The 19,306-nt window shown below is 50.6% G+C and overlaps 1 protein-coding gene across 4 annotated transcripts in view; it reads left to right on the forward strand.

Annotated features, from left to right (window-relative positions):
* The window catches only part of LOC135977726 (class I histocompatibility antigen, F10 alpha chain-like), a 194,198-nt gene that overhangs the window by 166,408 nt on the left and 8,484 nt on the right, over positions 1-19,306 (forward strand). For 3 of the 4 annotated variants that reach the window (XM_065578973.1, XM_065578975.1, XM_065578974.1), the window contains 4 exons: positions 493-756; positions 10,905-11,180; positions 12,806-13,081; positions 14,847-17,623. In XM_065578973.1, coding sequence (XP_065435045.1) covers positions 493-756; positions 10,905-11,180; positions 12,806-13,081; positions 14,847-15,007 — 977 coding nt within the window. In that variant the 3' untranslated portion in view covers positions 15,008-17,623. Of the gene's footprint in view, positions 1-492; positions 757-10,904; positions 11,181-12,805; positions 13,082-14,846; positions 17,624-19,306 lie in introns of those variants that run through there. The other variant, XM_065578976.1, reaches the window with a different exon arrangement.

Genomic DNA, 19,306 nt, shown 5'->3' on the forward strand with positions numbered 1-19,306 from the left:
CTGTGCACAGCCGGTGTCCTGGCTCCCACCTGTAGCTTGGACACATTCCCCTGCGCACCTTGCCTTCCCCAGCTTCAGCTCCTGCATCTCCCCTCCCCCAGTCCTCCTGCCCCACCCTCTCCCATAACACCCCTTTCCTTTTCCCCACACCGCACTCCAGCCCTGCCCCTCCTCCTGGGCCCCCTCTCCTGCCTCTCACTCCCCTGTACCCCCAGTACACTGTCCCCATATGCTCCCGTACTCCTCACATGCTCCAGCCCCCCGTACCTCCCTACCCCTTCCTCTCCTCACTCCCCCTCCAGCCCTGCCTCCCTTTCTCCTTCTACCCCACCGTCTCTTTCTCCCCGGTCAGGCCGTTCTGTGAGCCCTTCCCCAGATCTCCCTCCCACAGGAGCCCTCCTAAGGGATGGCGCTGCCTCTCGCATATTGCCAGGGGCTCCTGGCAGGGTCTGGTTCGGTCTGACTCTCCCCTCCCCCAATCTCCCCCCTCAGGCCTGCACTCCAGGCGCATTTTGGACACTGTGGTGTCGGAGCCTGCCCCGGGGCTGCCCTGGTACAGCCGTGTTGTGTATGTGGACGATCAGCTCACCTATGTCTACACCAGTGGGACGAAGAGGGCGGAGCCCTACACACTGTGGATGGCGCAGAACGAGGGTTCGGAGTTCTGGGACGAGGTGACCTGGTGGGGACAGCGCTTCCAGAAATGGTACAACGCGAGTCTGAACACCCTGAGTCAGCTCTACAACCGGACCGAGGGTGAGTGAAGGACACAACACGACCTAGGGATGCAGGGAAATGGGGTGGGGGTTGGGAGTGTGGTTGATGTAAACAGGGTGAAGGGACACCGGGATGTGTGTTGGGGAGGGGACAGAGTCCGAAGGCGCATTTTCTCGCTGGAGTCAGTGTGAATGTGGGGGACAAAGGGATATGGGATGGGGGGAGGGGCTGCAGGATGGAGGGTCCATGCGAAAGAGATTTTTTGACACCCTCCAAAGTGGGACTCTCAGATTGTCCCCTCCCCAAACAGCCCAGACTTCTGCTACCAGTCCCACTTGCAGCTGCCTCTGCTGCCCTTCGGGGGGGCCCCTTCCCACCCCCGCCCTTTTCCAGACATATATTTCCCAGACAGAGTGGCAGAGGTGCAAAAGCCAGAAGTTCCCAGCAGACCCGGCTAGTCCGACCTCCTGGTGATGCAGGCGAGAGAATCGCACCCAGCGATTTCTGGACAGGGGGGTTTGTTCCTCTGGCTACAACAGTGACTCTGTCAGATCCTAGAGCTAGAACAGGGTTCTGAGACGTCTTGTCTCAATTCCCAGATATCGAGTGATGGGGAACCCCAATATCGACAGCCCCAAGTGTTCAGACATCACGAGTCAGACCCCCAAAATCCTGAGTTTGGCTTAAGCGTTGTAAGTATTTTGGGAATAATACTGGAGCTTATTTTTATTTGCCCTCTGGTTTGAGCCCTTAGGGGACACATTTCTGGGGTTTTCCCTGCTGCTAGAAGGACTAGAAGTTACTGCTGTAAGAAAAGAGAGCTGAGACTTTCCCCTAATCCCATGAGTCCAGGAACTGGGGATTTATTAAAACCACCCACTATCATGAAACGCACAGTAAAGTCACAAGAGCAGGCAGTGCTGCGTTCACCCCAGCCCTGGGGAGAAGCTGCTCACCAGTGAGCCTCCTTCATTGTTCACTTTGTCTTATTTCCAGAGTGAGTTTATCTCAGGTCAGACTCTGCAGAGTGTCATCAACTTGGGCTGGAGAGTTAGTGAGAGAATCAGCCCCTGCAACGTGCAGATTTCAGAGTAGCAGCCGTGTTAGTCTGTATCCGCAAAAAGAACAGGAGTACTTGTGGCACCTTAGAGACTAACAAATTTAGCTGTAGTCCACGAAAGCTTATGCTCTAATAAATTTGTTAGTCTCTAAGGTGCCACAAGTACTCCTGTTCTTTTTGCAACGTGCAGAGACTCCCGGGCTGCCTTACTCCTGGCAGCACAAACCCAGCACGGAGCCCCCGGGGTCAGGCAGGTTCCCCTGCATGCTATCGATAGACGTGTGCAGAGCCGTTCTTCCTGCTCAGTCCCTGATGTGGGGGGCTGTAGTCATCTGGCCAGGCCCCCGATTGTGCTGTCTCACTTAGCACGGGAATGATCCATAAGCGTTCAGTGCCTGGCGCTGCTGAACTGTCCCTGGCCGGTGAGGGTCTCTCTGACGTAATTGCTCCTCCCTTCCTGACAGGGGACTCGCGAGTGACAATCCCTGTTTCCCCCGTGTCAGTGGTACTGGCCTGTCGCATTGGTGCTCACCCAGGAGTGTCCCCAGCCCCTTGTTGTAGCACCTCCAATCCCTCCTGGCTCCCAGCACTGACAGCAGCAATGAGAACTAATTCCTGTCCTGCCCTGGACACCTGGGTTTCTGGTGGCCCTGCCCCAGGACTAAGCGACAGCGTGGAGGGTTGCCAAGTGTCTGCCCCCCAGCCCGCCCCCTCTGTAGCTAGTTTAACCCTCTCCTGACTAGTCTCACCCATTGGTCCCCTGCTGCTGAGCCTGTCCAGCCTGACCTGTTCACACGGACACCAGCCTCCCCAGTGCTGAGAGAGAGGCTCCGCTCGCCTGCGCTGGGGAGCTGCTGTTCTGTTCCCACTGCCCCCTCCCCAAACCACTGTCCCTCCTGCCCTCCTCCCCCCCATTTACCCCTCTTCCTCCCCCCATCCTGGGGCTGCCAGATCGCCAGAGACTGTCCTGAGTCCTGCATCTTGACCACCAAGTGTTCTCTCTAGCTGTGTCTGCCCCCAACACGCACATGGGGGAATTCGGGGTCTGGTCCCTCTGAGACCTCATCGGTGCCCTGTCACGGAGTGTGGGGGAACTCAGGGCCCTGCACCCCTGGCTTCCTGCGATTCACCATGACTATTAGTCAGCCAGTAAAGCAGAAGGTTTATTTAGATGACAGGGACACAGTCCAAGACAGGTCTTGCAGGCACAGACCACAGGATACCCCTCAGTTAGGTCCATCTTGGGGTCCTCGGGCACCCCAGCCCCCTTGGGAGGTCAGAGCCCTCTCTGCTTCCCAGCCACCTCACCAGCCAGCTTCCGAGACTCTCCTTCAGCGACCCCTCCCACAGCCTTTGTTCAGTTTCCCAGGCAAAGGTCTCACCTGGCCTCTAACCCCTTCCTGGGTTCTCATGTTACATGCTCAGGTATTCTCTGTTGGTCAGTGTCCCATCCCCCCATTGCAGACTATCCCAGCCACACTCCCCTGTCAGCATTCACAGACCACATTAAGAACAGTCCCAGTTGGTCACATGCCCCACCCTGCTTATCCCTGTGGAGTGCAGCATGGAGGAGAAGAGGGGTGGGTGGGGAGGGCTGACCCACCCCACTCCTCTCGGGCACCTGGCTTGGGATCTCTGCGTGTCTGTGACCAGCCGCCCTGCATCTCTCCAGATTCTCAGTGGTTCTCTCGTTACTCCATCCCTTTTCACCTCAGTTGTTTTCTCACTTTTTGACTTTAGTTGATTGGTATAAATCAGCAGTGTCCAATAGAAATTCGATGCTAGCCACACTTGTGGTTTTGAATTTTTCTTATTAGCCACATTACAAAAAAGCCACATGCATTAGCCACAATTCAATAGCCTATTAGCCACCTGTGGCTAGTGGCGAACGTATTGGACACCACTGATATAAATAGTTAGTTGGACTCTTCTAGCAGAGTTTCTTCTGCTCCTGAAACTGGGCATGTCTCGGTTTCCGGGCTTCAGACCCGGTGCCTCCTGTGGCAAGCCCATGCCTTTGAGCGACCTACACTCCAGCTGTCTAAAGTGCTTGGATGAGACTCCTATGGCGGATCGCTGTCAGCTCTTCCACCAGTTCAGTCCACATGCGAAAAAGGACAGGGAGGCCAGGCTGAAGTTGTGACGGGTTTGGTCACAGAGACTCCCCTTGAGACTGTCACTCCATGTCCTGGGATACCACTGAGAACAACCCTCCTACCCGAACAGGTTTCCCTCCACTCCCGTCTTGCTGAGTTAGACACACCAGTCACCTCCAGCACAGACACAGAGGTTGGGCCACAGAAACAGTTTCACTCAGCCCAGGGGCTTCTCAGTTAACAGGGACTTTCCCAGCACTCAGTATTCAACCTTTTTGGGAGCCCAAACCCCAAATAAATCCCTTTTACTCTGTATAAAGCTTACACAGGATAAATTCATAAATTGTCCACCCTCTATAACACTGATAGAGAGATATGCACAACTGTTTGCTCCCCCAGGTATTAATCACTTACTCTGGGTTTATTAATAAACAAAAGTGATTTTATTAAGTATAGAAAGTAGGATTTAAGTGATTTCAAGTAATAGACAGAACAAAGTAAGTAACAGAGCAAATTGAAACAAAACACTCAAGTCTAAGCCTGATACATTAAGAAACTGATTACAGGAAATATCTCATCCTCAAAGATGTTCCAATAAGTTTACTTCACAGACTGGACTCTTTCCTAGTCTGGGCCCAATCCTTTCCCCTGGTACAGTCTTTGTTAGATCCAGCAGACATCTTATTTGATAAGCAGGGGTTTTCTCATGACTGGCACCCCCTTTTATAACTTTGGCACAAGGTGGGAATCTTTTCTCTTTCTGGGTCCCTGCCCCTCTTGCTAAATGGAAAAGTACCAGATTTAAGATGGATTTCACTACCAGGTGACATGGTCAAGTCTCCATTCCTCCTTGGTTGGCCCCTATGTACACAGGAAGGCTTTCAGGTAAATAAATCATTTACCATCAATTGCCCTAATCAATGGGAGCCATCAAGTTCCCAATGCCCCATTGACGGCCCTCACCTGGTGTGACTACAACAGTGATACAAGTTTCATATTTCCCCAATTCCAGACATAGAAATAATACATGAAAACAAATAGGATGAACACACTCAGTAGATTACAAGCTTTCTAATGACATCATACAAGAGACGTTTTGCATAAAGCATATTCCAGTTACATCATATTCACATTCATAATCATATTTCCATAAAGTATGTGGAGTGCAACGTCACGATCCTTAATCCTGAGTGCCAAAGTGGGTCTCTGACCCATTCTAGACCTGCAACATCTCAAAGACTGAAGTTGTGCATTGTCTCCATCATTCCTTCCCTGTATGTAGGGGACTGGGACGCCACCCTCGGTTTGAAAGATGCCTATTTCCACACCTCTATTTTCCGAGGCCACAGAAGGTTTCTCGGGATCGTTGTGAACCAGACTCATTCCCAGTTTACCATCCTCCCGTTCAGCCTGTCAGCAGCCTAATGGGTCTTTATGAAATGCTGGTAATAGTGGCAGCCTTCCTGAGAAGGTGAGGGGTGCATGTGTATCTGTACCTCAGTGACTGGCTGGTCAATGACCAGTCCAATCCCAGATGAAAGCCAGCATCCACCTCGTCCAAACAACCTTTCGAGCACTGGGCCTGCTGATAAACGAGCAGAAGCCAACACTCCTCCCGGCTCAGAGGATAGTGTTTATCGGAGCGTTGCTCAATTCTACCCAGGCCAGGGCCTTCCTCCCAGGAGCCCACTTCCAGTTAGTGTCGTCACAGGTCAAGGCCCACTCAGGCTGTTGGGTCGCATGGTCGCGTGCCTATACGAGGTGTGGTATGCGAGGTTGCACCTCAGACCCCTACAGGCTTGGCTGGCCTCAGTGTACCAGCCAAACAGCCATCATTTGGACTCGGTGCTCACAGTGCCTGCCCATCTTTGGCACCTCACGACACAAGGTCAGTGGTCCCGGCAGCAACGCTTGCTATGGATAAACGTCAGAGAGCTCAGAGCGGTTGGCCTAGCATGTCAGGTGTTGTTACCCACCATCGCAAGCAAGGTGGTGCAAGTTCTTACAGACAATATGGCAGCCATGTTTTACATCAACAGGCAGAGAGCGGCCCGCTCTTCTCCCCACTGTGTCAGGAGGCCATTTGCTTGTGGGAGTTCTTCATAAAGCACTCAATCCACCTCAAAGCTTCTCCCCTTTCGGGAGCCCAGAACAAGCTGGCAACTCAGATCTTCTCACCATGAATGGTCCCTATGCCCCAACATAGCAAGGACCATTTTCCAGTGGTGGGTACTCCCCTCGTAGACCTGTTCATGACCAGACAGAACAGGAAATGTCAGCCGTTCTGCTGTCTGCGTGACTGCAACCCGGGCTCACTCACAGATGTCGTCTTACTCCCTTGGAGAAATCACCTGTTCTGCGCCTTTCCCCTCTCCCCCCAATTCCTTTTGTGCACAAGATCTTGCTGAAGATCAAGAGCGAAGATTATTCTCATAGCCTCAACCTGGCCACATCAGCACTAGTTTGGCTTATTTCTAGACCTGTCAGTAGCAACTCCAATGCCACTCCCTCCCCTTCTGGACCTGGTCTCGCAAGATCGCGGCCAAATGCTCCATCTGCCTGACGGGTCCATGTTTAAACCTGCAGAACTGGCCTGTTCGGAGCAGGTCTGCTAGGTTTTGCTAGGCAGTAGGAATCCAATTACCAGAGCTACTTACCTTGCCAAGTGGAAGCGTTTCTCCATTTGGTCTACCCTGCAAGGCCTCTCACCGGGGTGCCAGAATCTCCCTATGAGTGTGGGGGGGCTACCGGTGCTGAAACGGTGACTCCGCCTCTTCCCCAATTCCCCTCCCCCCGCTTCACTTCTTCTCAGGCTCTGCCCACTCCCCCCTTCCCCTCCCCCCGCTCTCACCTGCTGCTAATGTGGCAGGGCCATGGCCCCTTGGTCCCCCTGTTCCGGCACCCCTGCCTCCTCACCCACTGAGTCATCTTTCAGATGAAGCAGATACTCCAGAACCGTCTGGGAACAGCCAGGTCTAGCGATTTCATCCGTTAAGGTACACCTAGGAGCGATCTCCGCATTCTACCCCTGCTGGGTGGTCAGTCAGGTTTTTCACATGAAATGTCCATTCCCTTCCTCAAGGGCTTTGAAAGGCTGTACCCACAAATCTGGGAACCCATCTGTGATAAATGAGTGGGGGTAGCACCCCAACCATTCAGTAGCTATAGAATCCTCCTTAGCAGCTGTACCCTAACTGCCTTACCTGTAAAGAGTTAAGAGGTAAGCTTAAAATGAGTTGGCACCTGACCAGGGGAACCAGTAAGGAAGCTGTACCCTCTCAAAGTGGGGAAAAGTGCTGGGTGTGTGGGTCTTTTGTTCTCTTGGCTGCAGAGGGACAGGGCAGTACTTATGCCGTAAAAAGCTCTGGGCTAGGTATGAAAAATCATCAGGATCATACCTAGAAACTACTCATTTGGAACCACCGATATGGAAGTTGTCAGGGTTCCCTCCCCACTCTAAACTCTAGGGTAAAGACGTGGGGACCCGCATGAAGAGCTCCTAAGCTTTTTCTACCAGCTTAGGTTAAAACCCCCAAGGTACAAAATTCCCTGCACCCTGAGAAATGCTTCTCTCACTGCCACCATCAAGTGTTTTAAACAGGAATCCGGGAAAGGAACCACTTGAAGTTCCCCTTCCCCCCAAAATACCCTCTCAAGCCCGTACACCCCCTTTCCTGGGAAGCTTGAGAATAATCTCCTAACCAGTTGGTTACACCGTGATCTAAAAACCGACTCCCGAGGTTTTAAAACCATAGAAAACAGTCAGGTTCTTAAAAGAAGGATTTTATTAAAACAAAGAAGGTAAAATCATCTCTGTAAAATCAGGATGGTAACTATTTTACAGGATACTCAATTTCCAAACTCAGAGGGATTCCCCCTCTGGACAAAACCTTAAAGTTACAGAAAAAACAGGAATAACCCCCCCCCCCCCTCTAACACAGGGAAAGCTCACCAAGCAAAACAAACAGAAACCTACTCGCAATGCTGACTAAACTTACTTTAGAAAAGTGAGGTTTGGTGAGGAGATTGATTTTTCTGCAGGTACTTCTTGTCTCCCAAGATCACTCTGACTCAGACAAAGAGCCACACACAAAGTCTTCCCCCCTCCCAAGATTTGAAAGTATCTTGTCCCCTTGTTGGTCAGATGCCAGCCAGGTCAGGTGTCAGTCTGGCTACCTGAATTTCTTAACCCTTTACTGGTAAGAGGATTTTATAGCACTGCATCAGACCCTCTCTCCCGTCCCTTTATATTTATGACAGAAGTAGAACAAGAAATGTTCAGGTAGATACAATTAGGCCGATCTTTTTTTATGGCTTGTGGATTCCTGTGTGCTAACCCCACGTGCTTTTGTTTTGTTGTAACCTTTAAACTGGATCCCAAGAAAGCTACTCTTGGTGATTAATCCTTGCAGTTGCTCTTCTAAGATCTAGCAATAACCTAAGTTTTCCAAGGGTGTTTTCTTTCTTGTTTTTAAATAAAATTTCCTTTTTGTAAGAACATGACTGGATTTCTGTGTCTTATGAGGTAAAGAGGTTGTGCATATATTAATCAGCTAATACAACCGCTGGGTTCTCCTTTTCTTTTGTTTCCTTTCTTGGCTTTCCCGAAGAAGGGGTGGAAAAGCCGAGGGGCCCCAGAAAAACTTCCCAAGAGAGTTCTTCTGGATTGGCAAAAGGCAGATTTTCACTTGGGTGGTGGCAGCATTACCAGGCTGGAGTGGCCAGTATTAATTTTTCGAGTCCTTGCAGGCTCCCACCTTCTGCACTCGAAATGCCAGAGTGGGGAATCAGCCTTGACAACATCCCCGTGGGGAACTTAAACCTGGTCCTGTCAGAGCTCACGGGGCCTCCCTTTGAGCCTCTAGCATTGTGCTCTCTGTTGGACCTTTCCTAGAAGGTCGCCTTTCTGGTAGCAATTACCTCAGTCTGGAGGGGCTCGGAGATTAGAGCTCTTATGTCAAAACCTCCATATACAGTGTTCTTTAACGACAAGGCAGTGGCGTAGCCAGGTTAAGAGCACGGGGAGCGGAGCTAAAAAAAGGCGCTGGGAGCAAAAAAAATGCTCCACTCAGTCAGTAGCGCAGGAGCAAAAGGCGTCGGAGCACAAAAAAGGCACAGCTTCTGCTCAGTGGGGGAGCGGCCGCTCCCCCTGCTCCCCCCCAACTCGGCTACGCTACTGCAACAAGGTACAACGTTGCCCCCACCCCGTGTTCCTCCCAAAGGTAATCTTGGAGTTCATAGTAATCAGGGTATTTTCCTGCCCATTCCCTTCCTCAAGCCGCACAAGAATAGGGAGGAATGACATCTCCACCCTCTGGATGTTAGGCAGGTGTCCTAAACTGATCCATAAATTCACACCGCTCTGATAGGATGAAAACCCTACCCCTTTTGGCTCAGAGAATTTCATTGTGGATTACATTGTGCATTCACATGTGCTACGAGCAGGCAGGTGTCCCACCACCTGCCTTCCTTGCGGCCCATTCTGTGAGAGCACAAGCTTCCTCAGTGGCGTTCATGGCCCAGGCCTGATCCAGGACATTTGCAGAGCAGCGACCTGGGCGTCAGTACATACTTTTTCTTCCAACTACGCCATTACCCACTCAGTGAGAGATGCCACTGGTTTTGGTTGGGCAGTATTGTAATCCATGTGTCCATGAACTCCGAGCCCACCTCTTACGGTATTGCTTGGGAGTCCCCGAACGTGGAAGGGACTTGTGCAAACAGTTGAAGAAGAAAAAATGGTTACTAACCTTTCTGTAGCTGTTGTTACTTTTAATGTTTTCCACAAGTGATTAGTGATTTTTGGGTGTCTGATGTTCAGAGGCCGGGTGCTCCCACTTTCTGATCAGGCCCCTTTAAAGGGTCTCAGTTAGGCACCCAAAATCACTAGTCATTGCTGAAAATCTTGGCATTTACCTCAATGTATCTAATGCAGGGTGAGGGAGGGGTGAAAATATTTGGGACCCTGTGTGAGTTATTTTTGTGCCCCAACATTCTACCCAGTTTGCCAAGCTAGGGGTCTGATCCTTTCCCCACGTTTCAGTCTTCCTCGTGATCCCCACACTGTTCTCTGTTCACCACAGCCTCTCTCCCGCTCCCCTAAATTCTCCTTCCTGTCCCCATCCCCCTTCCCTCCCCACCAGTCTCCCTCCCTGCCTCCTATCAGCCCAGGGGTGGCTCCATTAACTGAGTCTGCTCTTGGTTGTGTGCGAGATGGGGGCCGTTGTTGTGAAGATTAGCCTGGCTGTAGGAAAATGGTGGCTAGCTGAACTAAGGGCCGTCAGTGGCCTGATCCTCACAGGGAATCACCTTGAGACAGTGGCCATGTGAAAAAGAGGCCAAGCATATGAAGTTGGTTCTTTGCCATTCCTAGACTGAGTTGGGGGCACGGAGAAGATGGGGCAGGGAAACAGAGTGACCCTGGGCATTCTGTGAGGTCATTAAACCAGAGCAGAGGTTAGTGTGGGGGACAGATCTGTACCACCTCCTCACAGGGGAATGGGGGTACTGTCAATGACGGAGGTGGGGGACCAAGTGATCCTGAGGACCCTGCAAAATTAATACAACAGAGCAGAAGAGAGTTGGGTACAGACACCCTGAACTCCCTCTCTTCTCCAGATTGACCCTGACTACGAGAACTGGGGGGATCCGCAGAGAGCAGAAGAGAGCTGGAGGGGATAGATCCCTGCAATATCCGGAGTACTCCCTTTGGGATTGTGCCACCCTGCTCCTCCTGCAGGGAACATACAAGAACAAGCAGCAGTGAGGTATTCCTTGAAGGTTGTGAGCTCTCTGCAGTGGGGGCTCTTTAGTGTACAAGACCCAACAGATGGAGAGGGTGCCCCCTGCGGGTTTGGGTTCCCTCCTGAAAGGAGCTGGGAGGGTGTAGGACCCAACAGCATAAGTGGGAACCCCATTTCTCAGGGGAGGGAGGGCCCAGTAGCAAGAAGAAGAACCACTGGGCTACCTGCAGTGGGCTCTTGGTGAGATTTTCAGAGAGAGACTGCTTCTGACCCTCAGCTGTGTTTCAGGGTTTCACATCATCCAGACGATATACGGCTGTGATCTCCGGGAAGACAACAGCATTCAGGGGTTTTACCAGGATTCATATGACGGACGAGACTTTCTTACCTTCGATAAGGAGACCATGACTTGGGTAGCAGCAGATATTGGGGCTCAGATCACCAAGAGGAGATGGGAGGCTGAAGTAAATGACAACCAGCAGTGGAAACGCTATGTGGAGGGGAATTGTATTTCCTGGCTAAGGAGTGCTCTAGAGTACGGGAAGGAGACTCTACAGAGGAAAGGTAAGGCGGGGGACAAGCCCCACCTAGGGGGACACTACTGGCTACATCTCCATTCCCCAGCCCCAGTTCCAAACTGGAGCAGGTGGGTAGGGGGATATTCAGCGAACCTTGCACCAGGGATAGGTGGGGAAACAACCCCTTCCCCATCAGTTCTGCTGGAAAAAAAGATAAGAAATTGAAAATGTTAAAAGCAGTTCACTGTAGAGAAGCTGCATCTCCAGAGCCACTTGACCAAATGAGCGCAACTTCACATCACAAATTCTACCTCTTCCTCTGATGTGACACAGCCGTTATCAAGGCAATCTGTACTTGTGCATGTTAGAGCACTCTGCTTAATTATGGAAGTGCCACTTCCATGGACACCAGCTTCATTCACCATGTAATTCTTCCCCATTCACTGTCTGTACCATCATATTTCTTGTGTTGCCCCCAGCCCGTGTTCCATCAATGATGGTAGCTTTGTCCTTGTTGCCAAACTTCTCCTACAGTCATTTATGTGCTTCCTTCCATGCCATTCCCTACATGTGGAATTGCCCTCCCCATACTAACCTGGAAGAAGGCTCCCCTTGTCCTTAAAGTTTTCCCCCTCAAGACCTACCTTTGCTGCAACACTTTCATACTTACTTTTCGATTCTTTTATCAATAAGACACCAGATAATCACACTCAAATTTATTACCAAAGCTTTTTAGTTAAAGATTAATCACAAACATAGAAGGGAAGAGGTTAAATGCTTTAACACTCCAACTCAGGAGGACAGTCTGCTTCAAAATGTTAACTCACTATTACCCGTTTATGTACCTTGTCTGTTACCATGTACACACATTTCCCAGATTAGTTAGCATCATTACACACCCTGATCTTTCCCTTCCCAAACAGTTTGCACTTGCTGTTCAAGGTTACTTGAAATTTCTACCCAGTTTTTTGCAACAATTATACTAGTTGCTTATTTCTCTCACAAACCTCAGCAGAACATTATCTTGTCCTTTGCCATCTTTACAAATGCCAACAAGAAAAATCCATACACAGCATTGTAATGGGTATTTCAGTGCCAGGGGGTTGGGAAACTGATTTTTCAACATTAGCATAATTCCTTTTGAAATCCATAATATTGGGGTAAATAGATTTGGTAACAACCTACAAGAAATTAGCCAATTCAAATTAGCTCGTTTGAGGGGCAATTTAGCACTGTGTGTCACTTTTTGTTTAATGGGCCCTTTCCATCTCTAATTGGTCAGTTTATCCAGTCCAGTTTTTGCTCCCTGGCCAGGGCAAGATTCTTCTCTCTTTCAAATCTAGGGACTGAGAGGAGATGGGTACAAACCTAGTGTGTGATTGACACCTGTATCTGGAGTTTAGTGAAGCCTGTCAAGGTATTTGTGTCTCTGTGGTTTGGAGCAGAGGCCAGGTCAGGGACCTGGATTCAGGATTCACCGTTGCTGATACTGTAAATTCGGCACAGAAATCCTCTAACATGGTGGTTCTCTCTCATCAGAGGGATTCTGTCTCATGGACTCTCATCCTCTCCCACTGCTCGGGTCTCAGAATTTCATGCTGCAAAGCTCTAGAAAATGCTGCCTGGATTAGAGCTGGAAAACACCTAACTTGAGTTTCTTCTTTTTCCCAGTGTGTCCAACAGCTAGAGTGAGCGACAGGTCATCTCATGACGGCCTCACCACCCTCTCCTGTAAGGTCAGTGGATTCTACCCCCGGGACATCACCGTGACCTGGCTGAAAAATGGGGAGAGCAGACAGCAGGAGATCTACTCTGAAGGCATCCTACCCAATGGGGATGGGACCTACCAGACCTGGGTGACAATGGAGATTGATCCCAAGATCAAAGCCCATTATTCATGTCACGTGGAGCATGAAAGCCTGTTAGAGCCACTCTCTGTCTCCTGGGGTAAGGAGTTTGTGTGTTTGCCTGTTTTCCTAGTGGGAGAGGGGGGATCCATTAAACTCAACCCCTGAAAAATTCTCATTTGGATTTATAGGCTGAAGCTGGACTTTCTCAGGGTTTGTGAGGCCCTGTCCTCTTTGGCTCTGTCCCCCTGCAGTCAAGTTCTTGTGCTAGAGTTGGGACCCACAGTGCCTGGGGCTCATGTCTTGCTCTCCAGTTTGCTGCCTCTGGGGCTGTTGGATACATCTCAGCAATACAGTGTCTGTGAAGGGAGAAGATTAACAACGAGACATTAAGGCCTGAAGGGACCATTCTAATCATCTGATCTGAGCTCCTGCCTAGTCCAGGGCAGGGGGGAATCACAGTCTGGCCATCTGTGGGCAAACTAGCGCTGATCCTTCAGAAAGAGATTTCCATTCCAGATGTAGTCTCCAAGGGATGGAGAATTTATCACATCCCAGGAGAAGCTCAAATCTGCCCCTTATTTCCAGACAGAGTTGGTCTTGCTTCAGCTTCCAGCCCGTTCTCAACTTCATGCACTCGTGGTCCTCCAATGAGTGCAGGGGACGGGACTAGAAAAGCTCTCGAGGTCCCTTCTAGTCCTAGGATTCAGCAGGTTCTCAGAAACACGACTCTATGGGCCCATGTGGCCAGAGGTAGAGATTTAATGTTGGGAGCAGCTTGTTTCTGTGTGCAGTGATGCTGGAAGAGAGGGTCTGGCCTTGGAATGGAGCGAGGAGGCAGATTAGAACCCCGCATCGGGGGAGAGTCTCCTATGCCCCTAGCACAAGGAAGTCGAGAGAGAATTTATTACCCATCTTTTTGCTTGGTTAATTGGGATGTGGAAAAATGCAGCATTTGGAAGTGCAAACAATTTCTAAAAGGGCAGCCTGCACTGGAAATCTAGTCAACAGATTTCACATCGTAATCCTGCTACTACGTCCCCTGCCAATTTTTGTGTCATAAACCACATTTCCTTATTCTCTTAGAAATATTTTTCTTTTTGCTGTATTATTATGTGGATCTTTCAGACAACAGGAGAAGCTGATTAATGAAACTTAAAGTGTATACAGAACTTGGGGTTTAACAGATTCATATAAACCAAGAACAGTATTAAAATATCTCTATCGTCCCCTCTTCACTTCCTGCCCCCTCAAAAAACATGCATAGTGTCTAACTATATTCATGGCAGGGAAATCCAGAGCTTTGAGGTCAGTTTCCAGTTTGTCACCAGAATCACACAATGGGACTGTGTTCCATTAGTCATGAAAGTCAGGGTGGTCAAGAAGGAGTTAGGGGCTGGGAGCCAGGACTCCTGGGTTCTGTTTCTGGAAGGGGAGTGGGGGCAGGTGGGTTAGGGGAGGAGGGTCTGGAAGTCAGGATTCCTGGGGTCTATTCCTGGCTCTTTCACTGACTCACTGTGTGATCTTCAGCAAGTCTCCCCGTTTCCCGTTTAGGGACGAGACTGACATTCGTGCTCTCCCATAGTTCGGTTTATGAAGATTGATTAATGTTATAAAAGTCTTCTATTTTAAGTGCTAAATATTTATTATGAATTGAAGTGGTAGAGGCTGGGTCTAGTGTCCAGGACTTTCTGTGGTGGGGTATAATGCCTGGTAGGTACATGGTGGCTGCATTGGAAGGGGTGGATGGTTGCAGGATTCAGCCCTTATCTGGGGAGCTGACTGACTGATCCCTGCACTGGGATGAAAGGGGAGTTTTAGTGGGGGATTTTTCCCCATTGCTCATTCTCTCCATTCCATTTCAGAACCAAATAATAGTCTGATTCCCATTGTGGCTGGAGTTATCACTGCAGCTGTCCTGATTGGTGTTATAATCGGAGTATTCTTCTGGAAAAAGCAATGCCCAGGTAAAGTGGCTGGGTTGGGGGCATTTCCTGGACTTGCCGGGCCCTGCACACCCACCTAAGTCCAACAGCAATACAGGAGCCAGTGTCAGTACTGTGTGACTGTCCCACTGCGGGACTGAGCTAATGACCCCGATGGGAACTGCTGGAGGGCCAGACCCAGAACCTTGGTGCGGGTTACAGTTTATATGAGGCTTGGTTTTCCAGCGAGCCCAGCAGCCAGTGGACTGAGATCTTTGGAAACTGTCTCGTGTCTTTCTCACCTGCCGATCGTGAGCGCCTGGGACCTTGAGTCCATTACTGGCGCCAGGGGTCTATGCTGGGCCAGGGGTCCTGTTTCTGAGCTGTGGACACAGATCGGAGTCGGTTCCTATCTCGGGAGCGGCATTCACTGAGACCCATCGCCTCTTTTCAAGTGACCATCTCTGAACAGCCATCAGTATTTGCTTGTGGATTTTAGCCTGGAGCCACTGACAGGAGATCCTCGCTCCCACTCATAGACCTTGTCTACAATGAGGCTTTTCGGGAAATCTCCAACTATTGCTCTAGTACCATAGAATCCTAGAACTGGAAGGGACCTCGAGAGGACCTCTAGTCCAGTTCCCTGCACTCATGGCAGGACTAGATATTATCTAGACCAGGGGTCTCAAACTCAAATGACCACGAGGGCCACATGAGGACTAGTGCATTGGCCCGAGGGCCACATCACTGACACCTCTCCCCTGCTGCCCCCAGCCCTGCCCCAACTCTGCCCCTTCTATTAGGCCCCACCCCTTCCCTGCCTTTCCCACCCCTTCCCTGCCCCCATTCCAACCCCTTTCCTTGAAGTCCCCACCCTAACTCCACCCCCTCCCTGCTCCCAGGGGTTGCAGGAGGGGTGCGGGGTGTGGCCAGGGCTCAGGGCAGGGAGTTGGGGTGCAGAAGGGGTTTGGGGTGCAGGCTCCGGCCCAGCGCCGCTTACCTAGAGCAGCTCCGGGGCCAGGACAGGCTCCCTGCCTGCCTGCCCTGGCCCAGCGCCACTCCGGGAAGCAGCCGGAACCACATGCCTGCGGCCCCTGGGGAAGGGGCCACAGGGCTCCGTGCACTGGCTTTGCTGCTCCTCCAGATACCTCCCCCAAAGCTCCCATTGGCCACGGTTCCCCATTCCCGGCCAATGGGCGCTGCGGAGGGGCGGTGCCTGGAAGGGAGGGCAATGCACAGAGCCCTCTGCCCCCACCCCCACTCCCCGCCGCCACAGGGACGTGGTGCCGGCCGCTTCAGGGAGCGGCGCAGGGCTTGCGGCGCCACGGGGGCTATAGTTTGCTCACCCCTGGCCTGGAGGGGGTGGGGAATAGGCCACAGGGAATTTTGCAGGCTGCAGGAACTAGCCCCACAGGCCGCATGTTTTAAGACCTCTGATATAGACCATCCCTGACTAACCTGTTCTTAAAATCTCCAATGAGAGAGATTCCACAACCTCTCTAGGCAATTTATTCCAGTGCTTAACCACCCTGACAAGATTTTTTTCCCTAATGTCCAACCTAAACCTCCCTTGTTGCAATTTAAGCCCATTGCTTCTTGTCCTGTCCTCAGAAGTTGATGAATACAATTTTTCCCCTCCTCCTTGTAACAACCTTTTATGTACTTGAAAACTGTTATCATGTCCCCTCTCTGTCTTCTCTTCTGTGACTAAACGAACCGAATTCTTTCGATCTTTCCTCATAGGTCATGTTTTCTAGATCTTTAATCATTCGTATTGCTCTCCCATGGACTTTCTCCAATTTGTCCACATCCTTCCTGGGCACAATACTCCAGTTCAGGCCTAATCAGCACAGAGTAGAGAGGAAGAATTACTCCTTGTGTCTTGCTTACAACACTCGGGCTAATCATCCCAGAATGATGTTGCCTTTTTTTGCAACCGTGTTACACGGTTGACTCATATTTAGCTTGTGATCCACTATGACCCCAGATTCCTTTCTGTGGTACTTCTTCCTAGGCGTCATTTCCCAATTTTTATGTGTGCAATTGATGGTTTCTTCCTAAGTGGGGGTAATTTACATTTCTCCATATTGAATTTCATCCTGTTTACTTCAGATTGTTTCTCCAGTTTGTCCAGATCATTTTGAATTTTAATCCTGTCCTCCAAAGCATTTGCAACCCCTTCCTGCTTAGTATCACCACAATCTTAATAAGTGTACTCTCTATGCCATTATCTAAACCCTTGATGAAGCCATTGAACAGAACCAGACCCAGAACTGATCCCTGAGGGTATGTCTACACTATGAGAGTAGTTCGATTTTACTTAAAGCGAATTTGTGGAACTGATATTACAAAGTCAAACGTGTGTATCCACACTAAGGACAGTAATTCGACTTTGTGAGTCCACACTAACGGGGCAAGCGTCGACATTGGAAGCGGTGCACTGTGGGCAGCTATCCCACAGTTCCTGTAGTCCCCGCTGCCCATTGGAATTCTGGGTCGAGCCCCCAATGCCTGCTGGGGCAAAAAATGCGTCAAGGGTGGTTTTGGGTAACTGTCGTCATTCAACCCTCACTCCCGCCCTCCCTCCCTGAAAGCGCCGGCGGGCGATCAGTTCATGCACTTTTCTGGTGAGTGACAGCGCGGACGTCACAGCACTGCGAGCATGGAGCCCGCTGCGATCATCGCTGCAGTTATGGCCGTTGTCAACACCTCGCACCTTATCATCCACCTTTTTCAGAGGCAGATGCTGAGAAATCGGGCGAGGAGGCTACGGCAGCGCAGTGAGGACATTAAGTCTGAGAGGGGCACAGACCTCTCGCAAAGCACGGGACCCCGCGCCGTGGACATCATGGTGGCAATGGGTCATGTTGATGGTGTGGAACGGCGATTCTGGGCCCGGGAAACAAGCACAGACTGGTGGGACCGCATAGTGCTGCAGATCTGGGATGAATCACAGTGGCTGCGAAACTTTCGGATGCGTAAGGGAACTTTCCTGGAACTTTGTGAGTTGCTGTCCCCTGCCCTGAAGCGCAAGGACACCCGGATGCGAGCAGCCCTGACTGTCCAGAAGCGAGTGGCCATAGCCCTCTGGAAGCTTGCAACGCCAGACAGCTACCCGTCAGTCGCGAATCACTTTGGCGTGGGTAAATCTACCGTGGGGGTTGCTGTGATGCAAGTAGCCAACGCAATCGTTGAGCTACTGCTTTCAAAGGTAGTGACCCTGGGAAATGTGCAGGTGATCATAGATGGCTTCGCTGCGATGGGATTCCCAAACTGCGGTGGGGCTATATGTGGAACTCACATCCCTATCCTGGGACCGGCTCACCAGGCCAGCCAGTACATTAACCGAAAGGGCTACTTTTCAATGGTGCTGCAAGCACTGGTGAACCATAGGGGATGTTTTACCAACATCAACGTCGGATGGCCGGGCAAGGGTCATGATGCTCGCGTTTTCAGGAACTCTGGTCTGTTTAGATGGCTGCAGGAAGGTATTTACTTCCCGGACCACAAAATAACTGTTGGGGATGTGGAGATGCCTGTAGTGATCCTCGGGGACCCAGCCTACCCGCTAATGCCCTGGCTCATGAAGCCCTATACAGGCGTCCTGGACCGTGAAAAAGAACTCTTCAACTACAGGCTGAGCAAGTGCAGAATGGTGGTGGAGTGTGCTTTTGGACGTCTCAAGGGGGGAGATGGAGAAGCTTACTGACTCGCTCTGATCTCAGCGAAACCAATATCCCCATTGTTATTGCAGCTTGCTGTGTGCTCCACAATCTCTGTGAGAGCAAGGGGGAGACGTTTATGGCGGGGTGGGAGGTTGAGGCAAATCGCCTGGCTGCTGATTATGCCCAGCCAGACAGCCGGGCGACTAGAAGAGCCCAGCGGGACGCGCTGTGCATCCGGGAAGCTTTGAAAGCTAGGTTCCACAGTGAGCAGGGTAACCTGTGACTATTAAGTTTGTTTAAACAGAAGCTGCACCTGCCCCCGTTTCTTTACCCACTTAATGTTGAAGTTTTTTTGTTCCTCAGTTTCTTTGATAGTGTATGGCATAATCTCTCACTGTGGTCTGTGCAGTATGTAGATAGCAATGGATTTTTCACCTTTAGTCCATTTGGTATGATGTCCATCCGTTTGCATTTGAAAAGGAAGATGATATCTGTCTGTATTTGTGCAAGTTTCTTCATGAGGTTGATAGATTTCCATTCCATACGGCTAAATGAAGTGCCTTGCATGGTGTCAAGTATCAGAGGGGTAGCCGTGTTAGTCTGAATCTGTAAAAAGCAACAGAGGGTCCTGTGGCACCTTTAAGACTAACAGAAGTATTGGGAGCATAAGCTTTCGTGGGTAAGACTTGGAATCTTCAGGACCAGACTCCAAAGAGAAACTGCTGAGCTCCAGTT

This window comes from Chrysemys picta, unplaced genomic scaffold (assembly GCF_011386835.1).
Source record: "Chrysemys picta bellii isolate R12L10 unplaced genomic scaffold, ASM1138683v2 scaf20, whole genome shotgun sequence".
NCBI lineage: Eukaryota > Metazoa > Chordata > Testudines > Emydidae > Chrysemys > Chrysemys picta.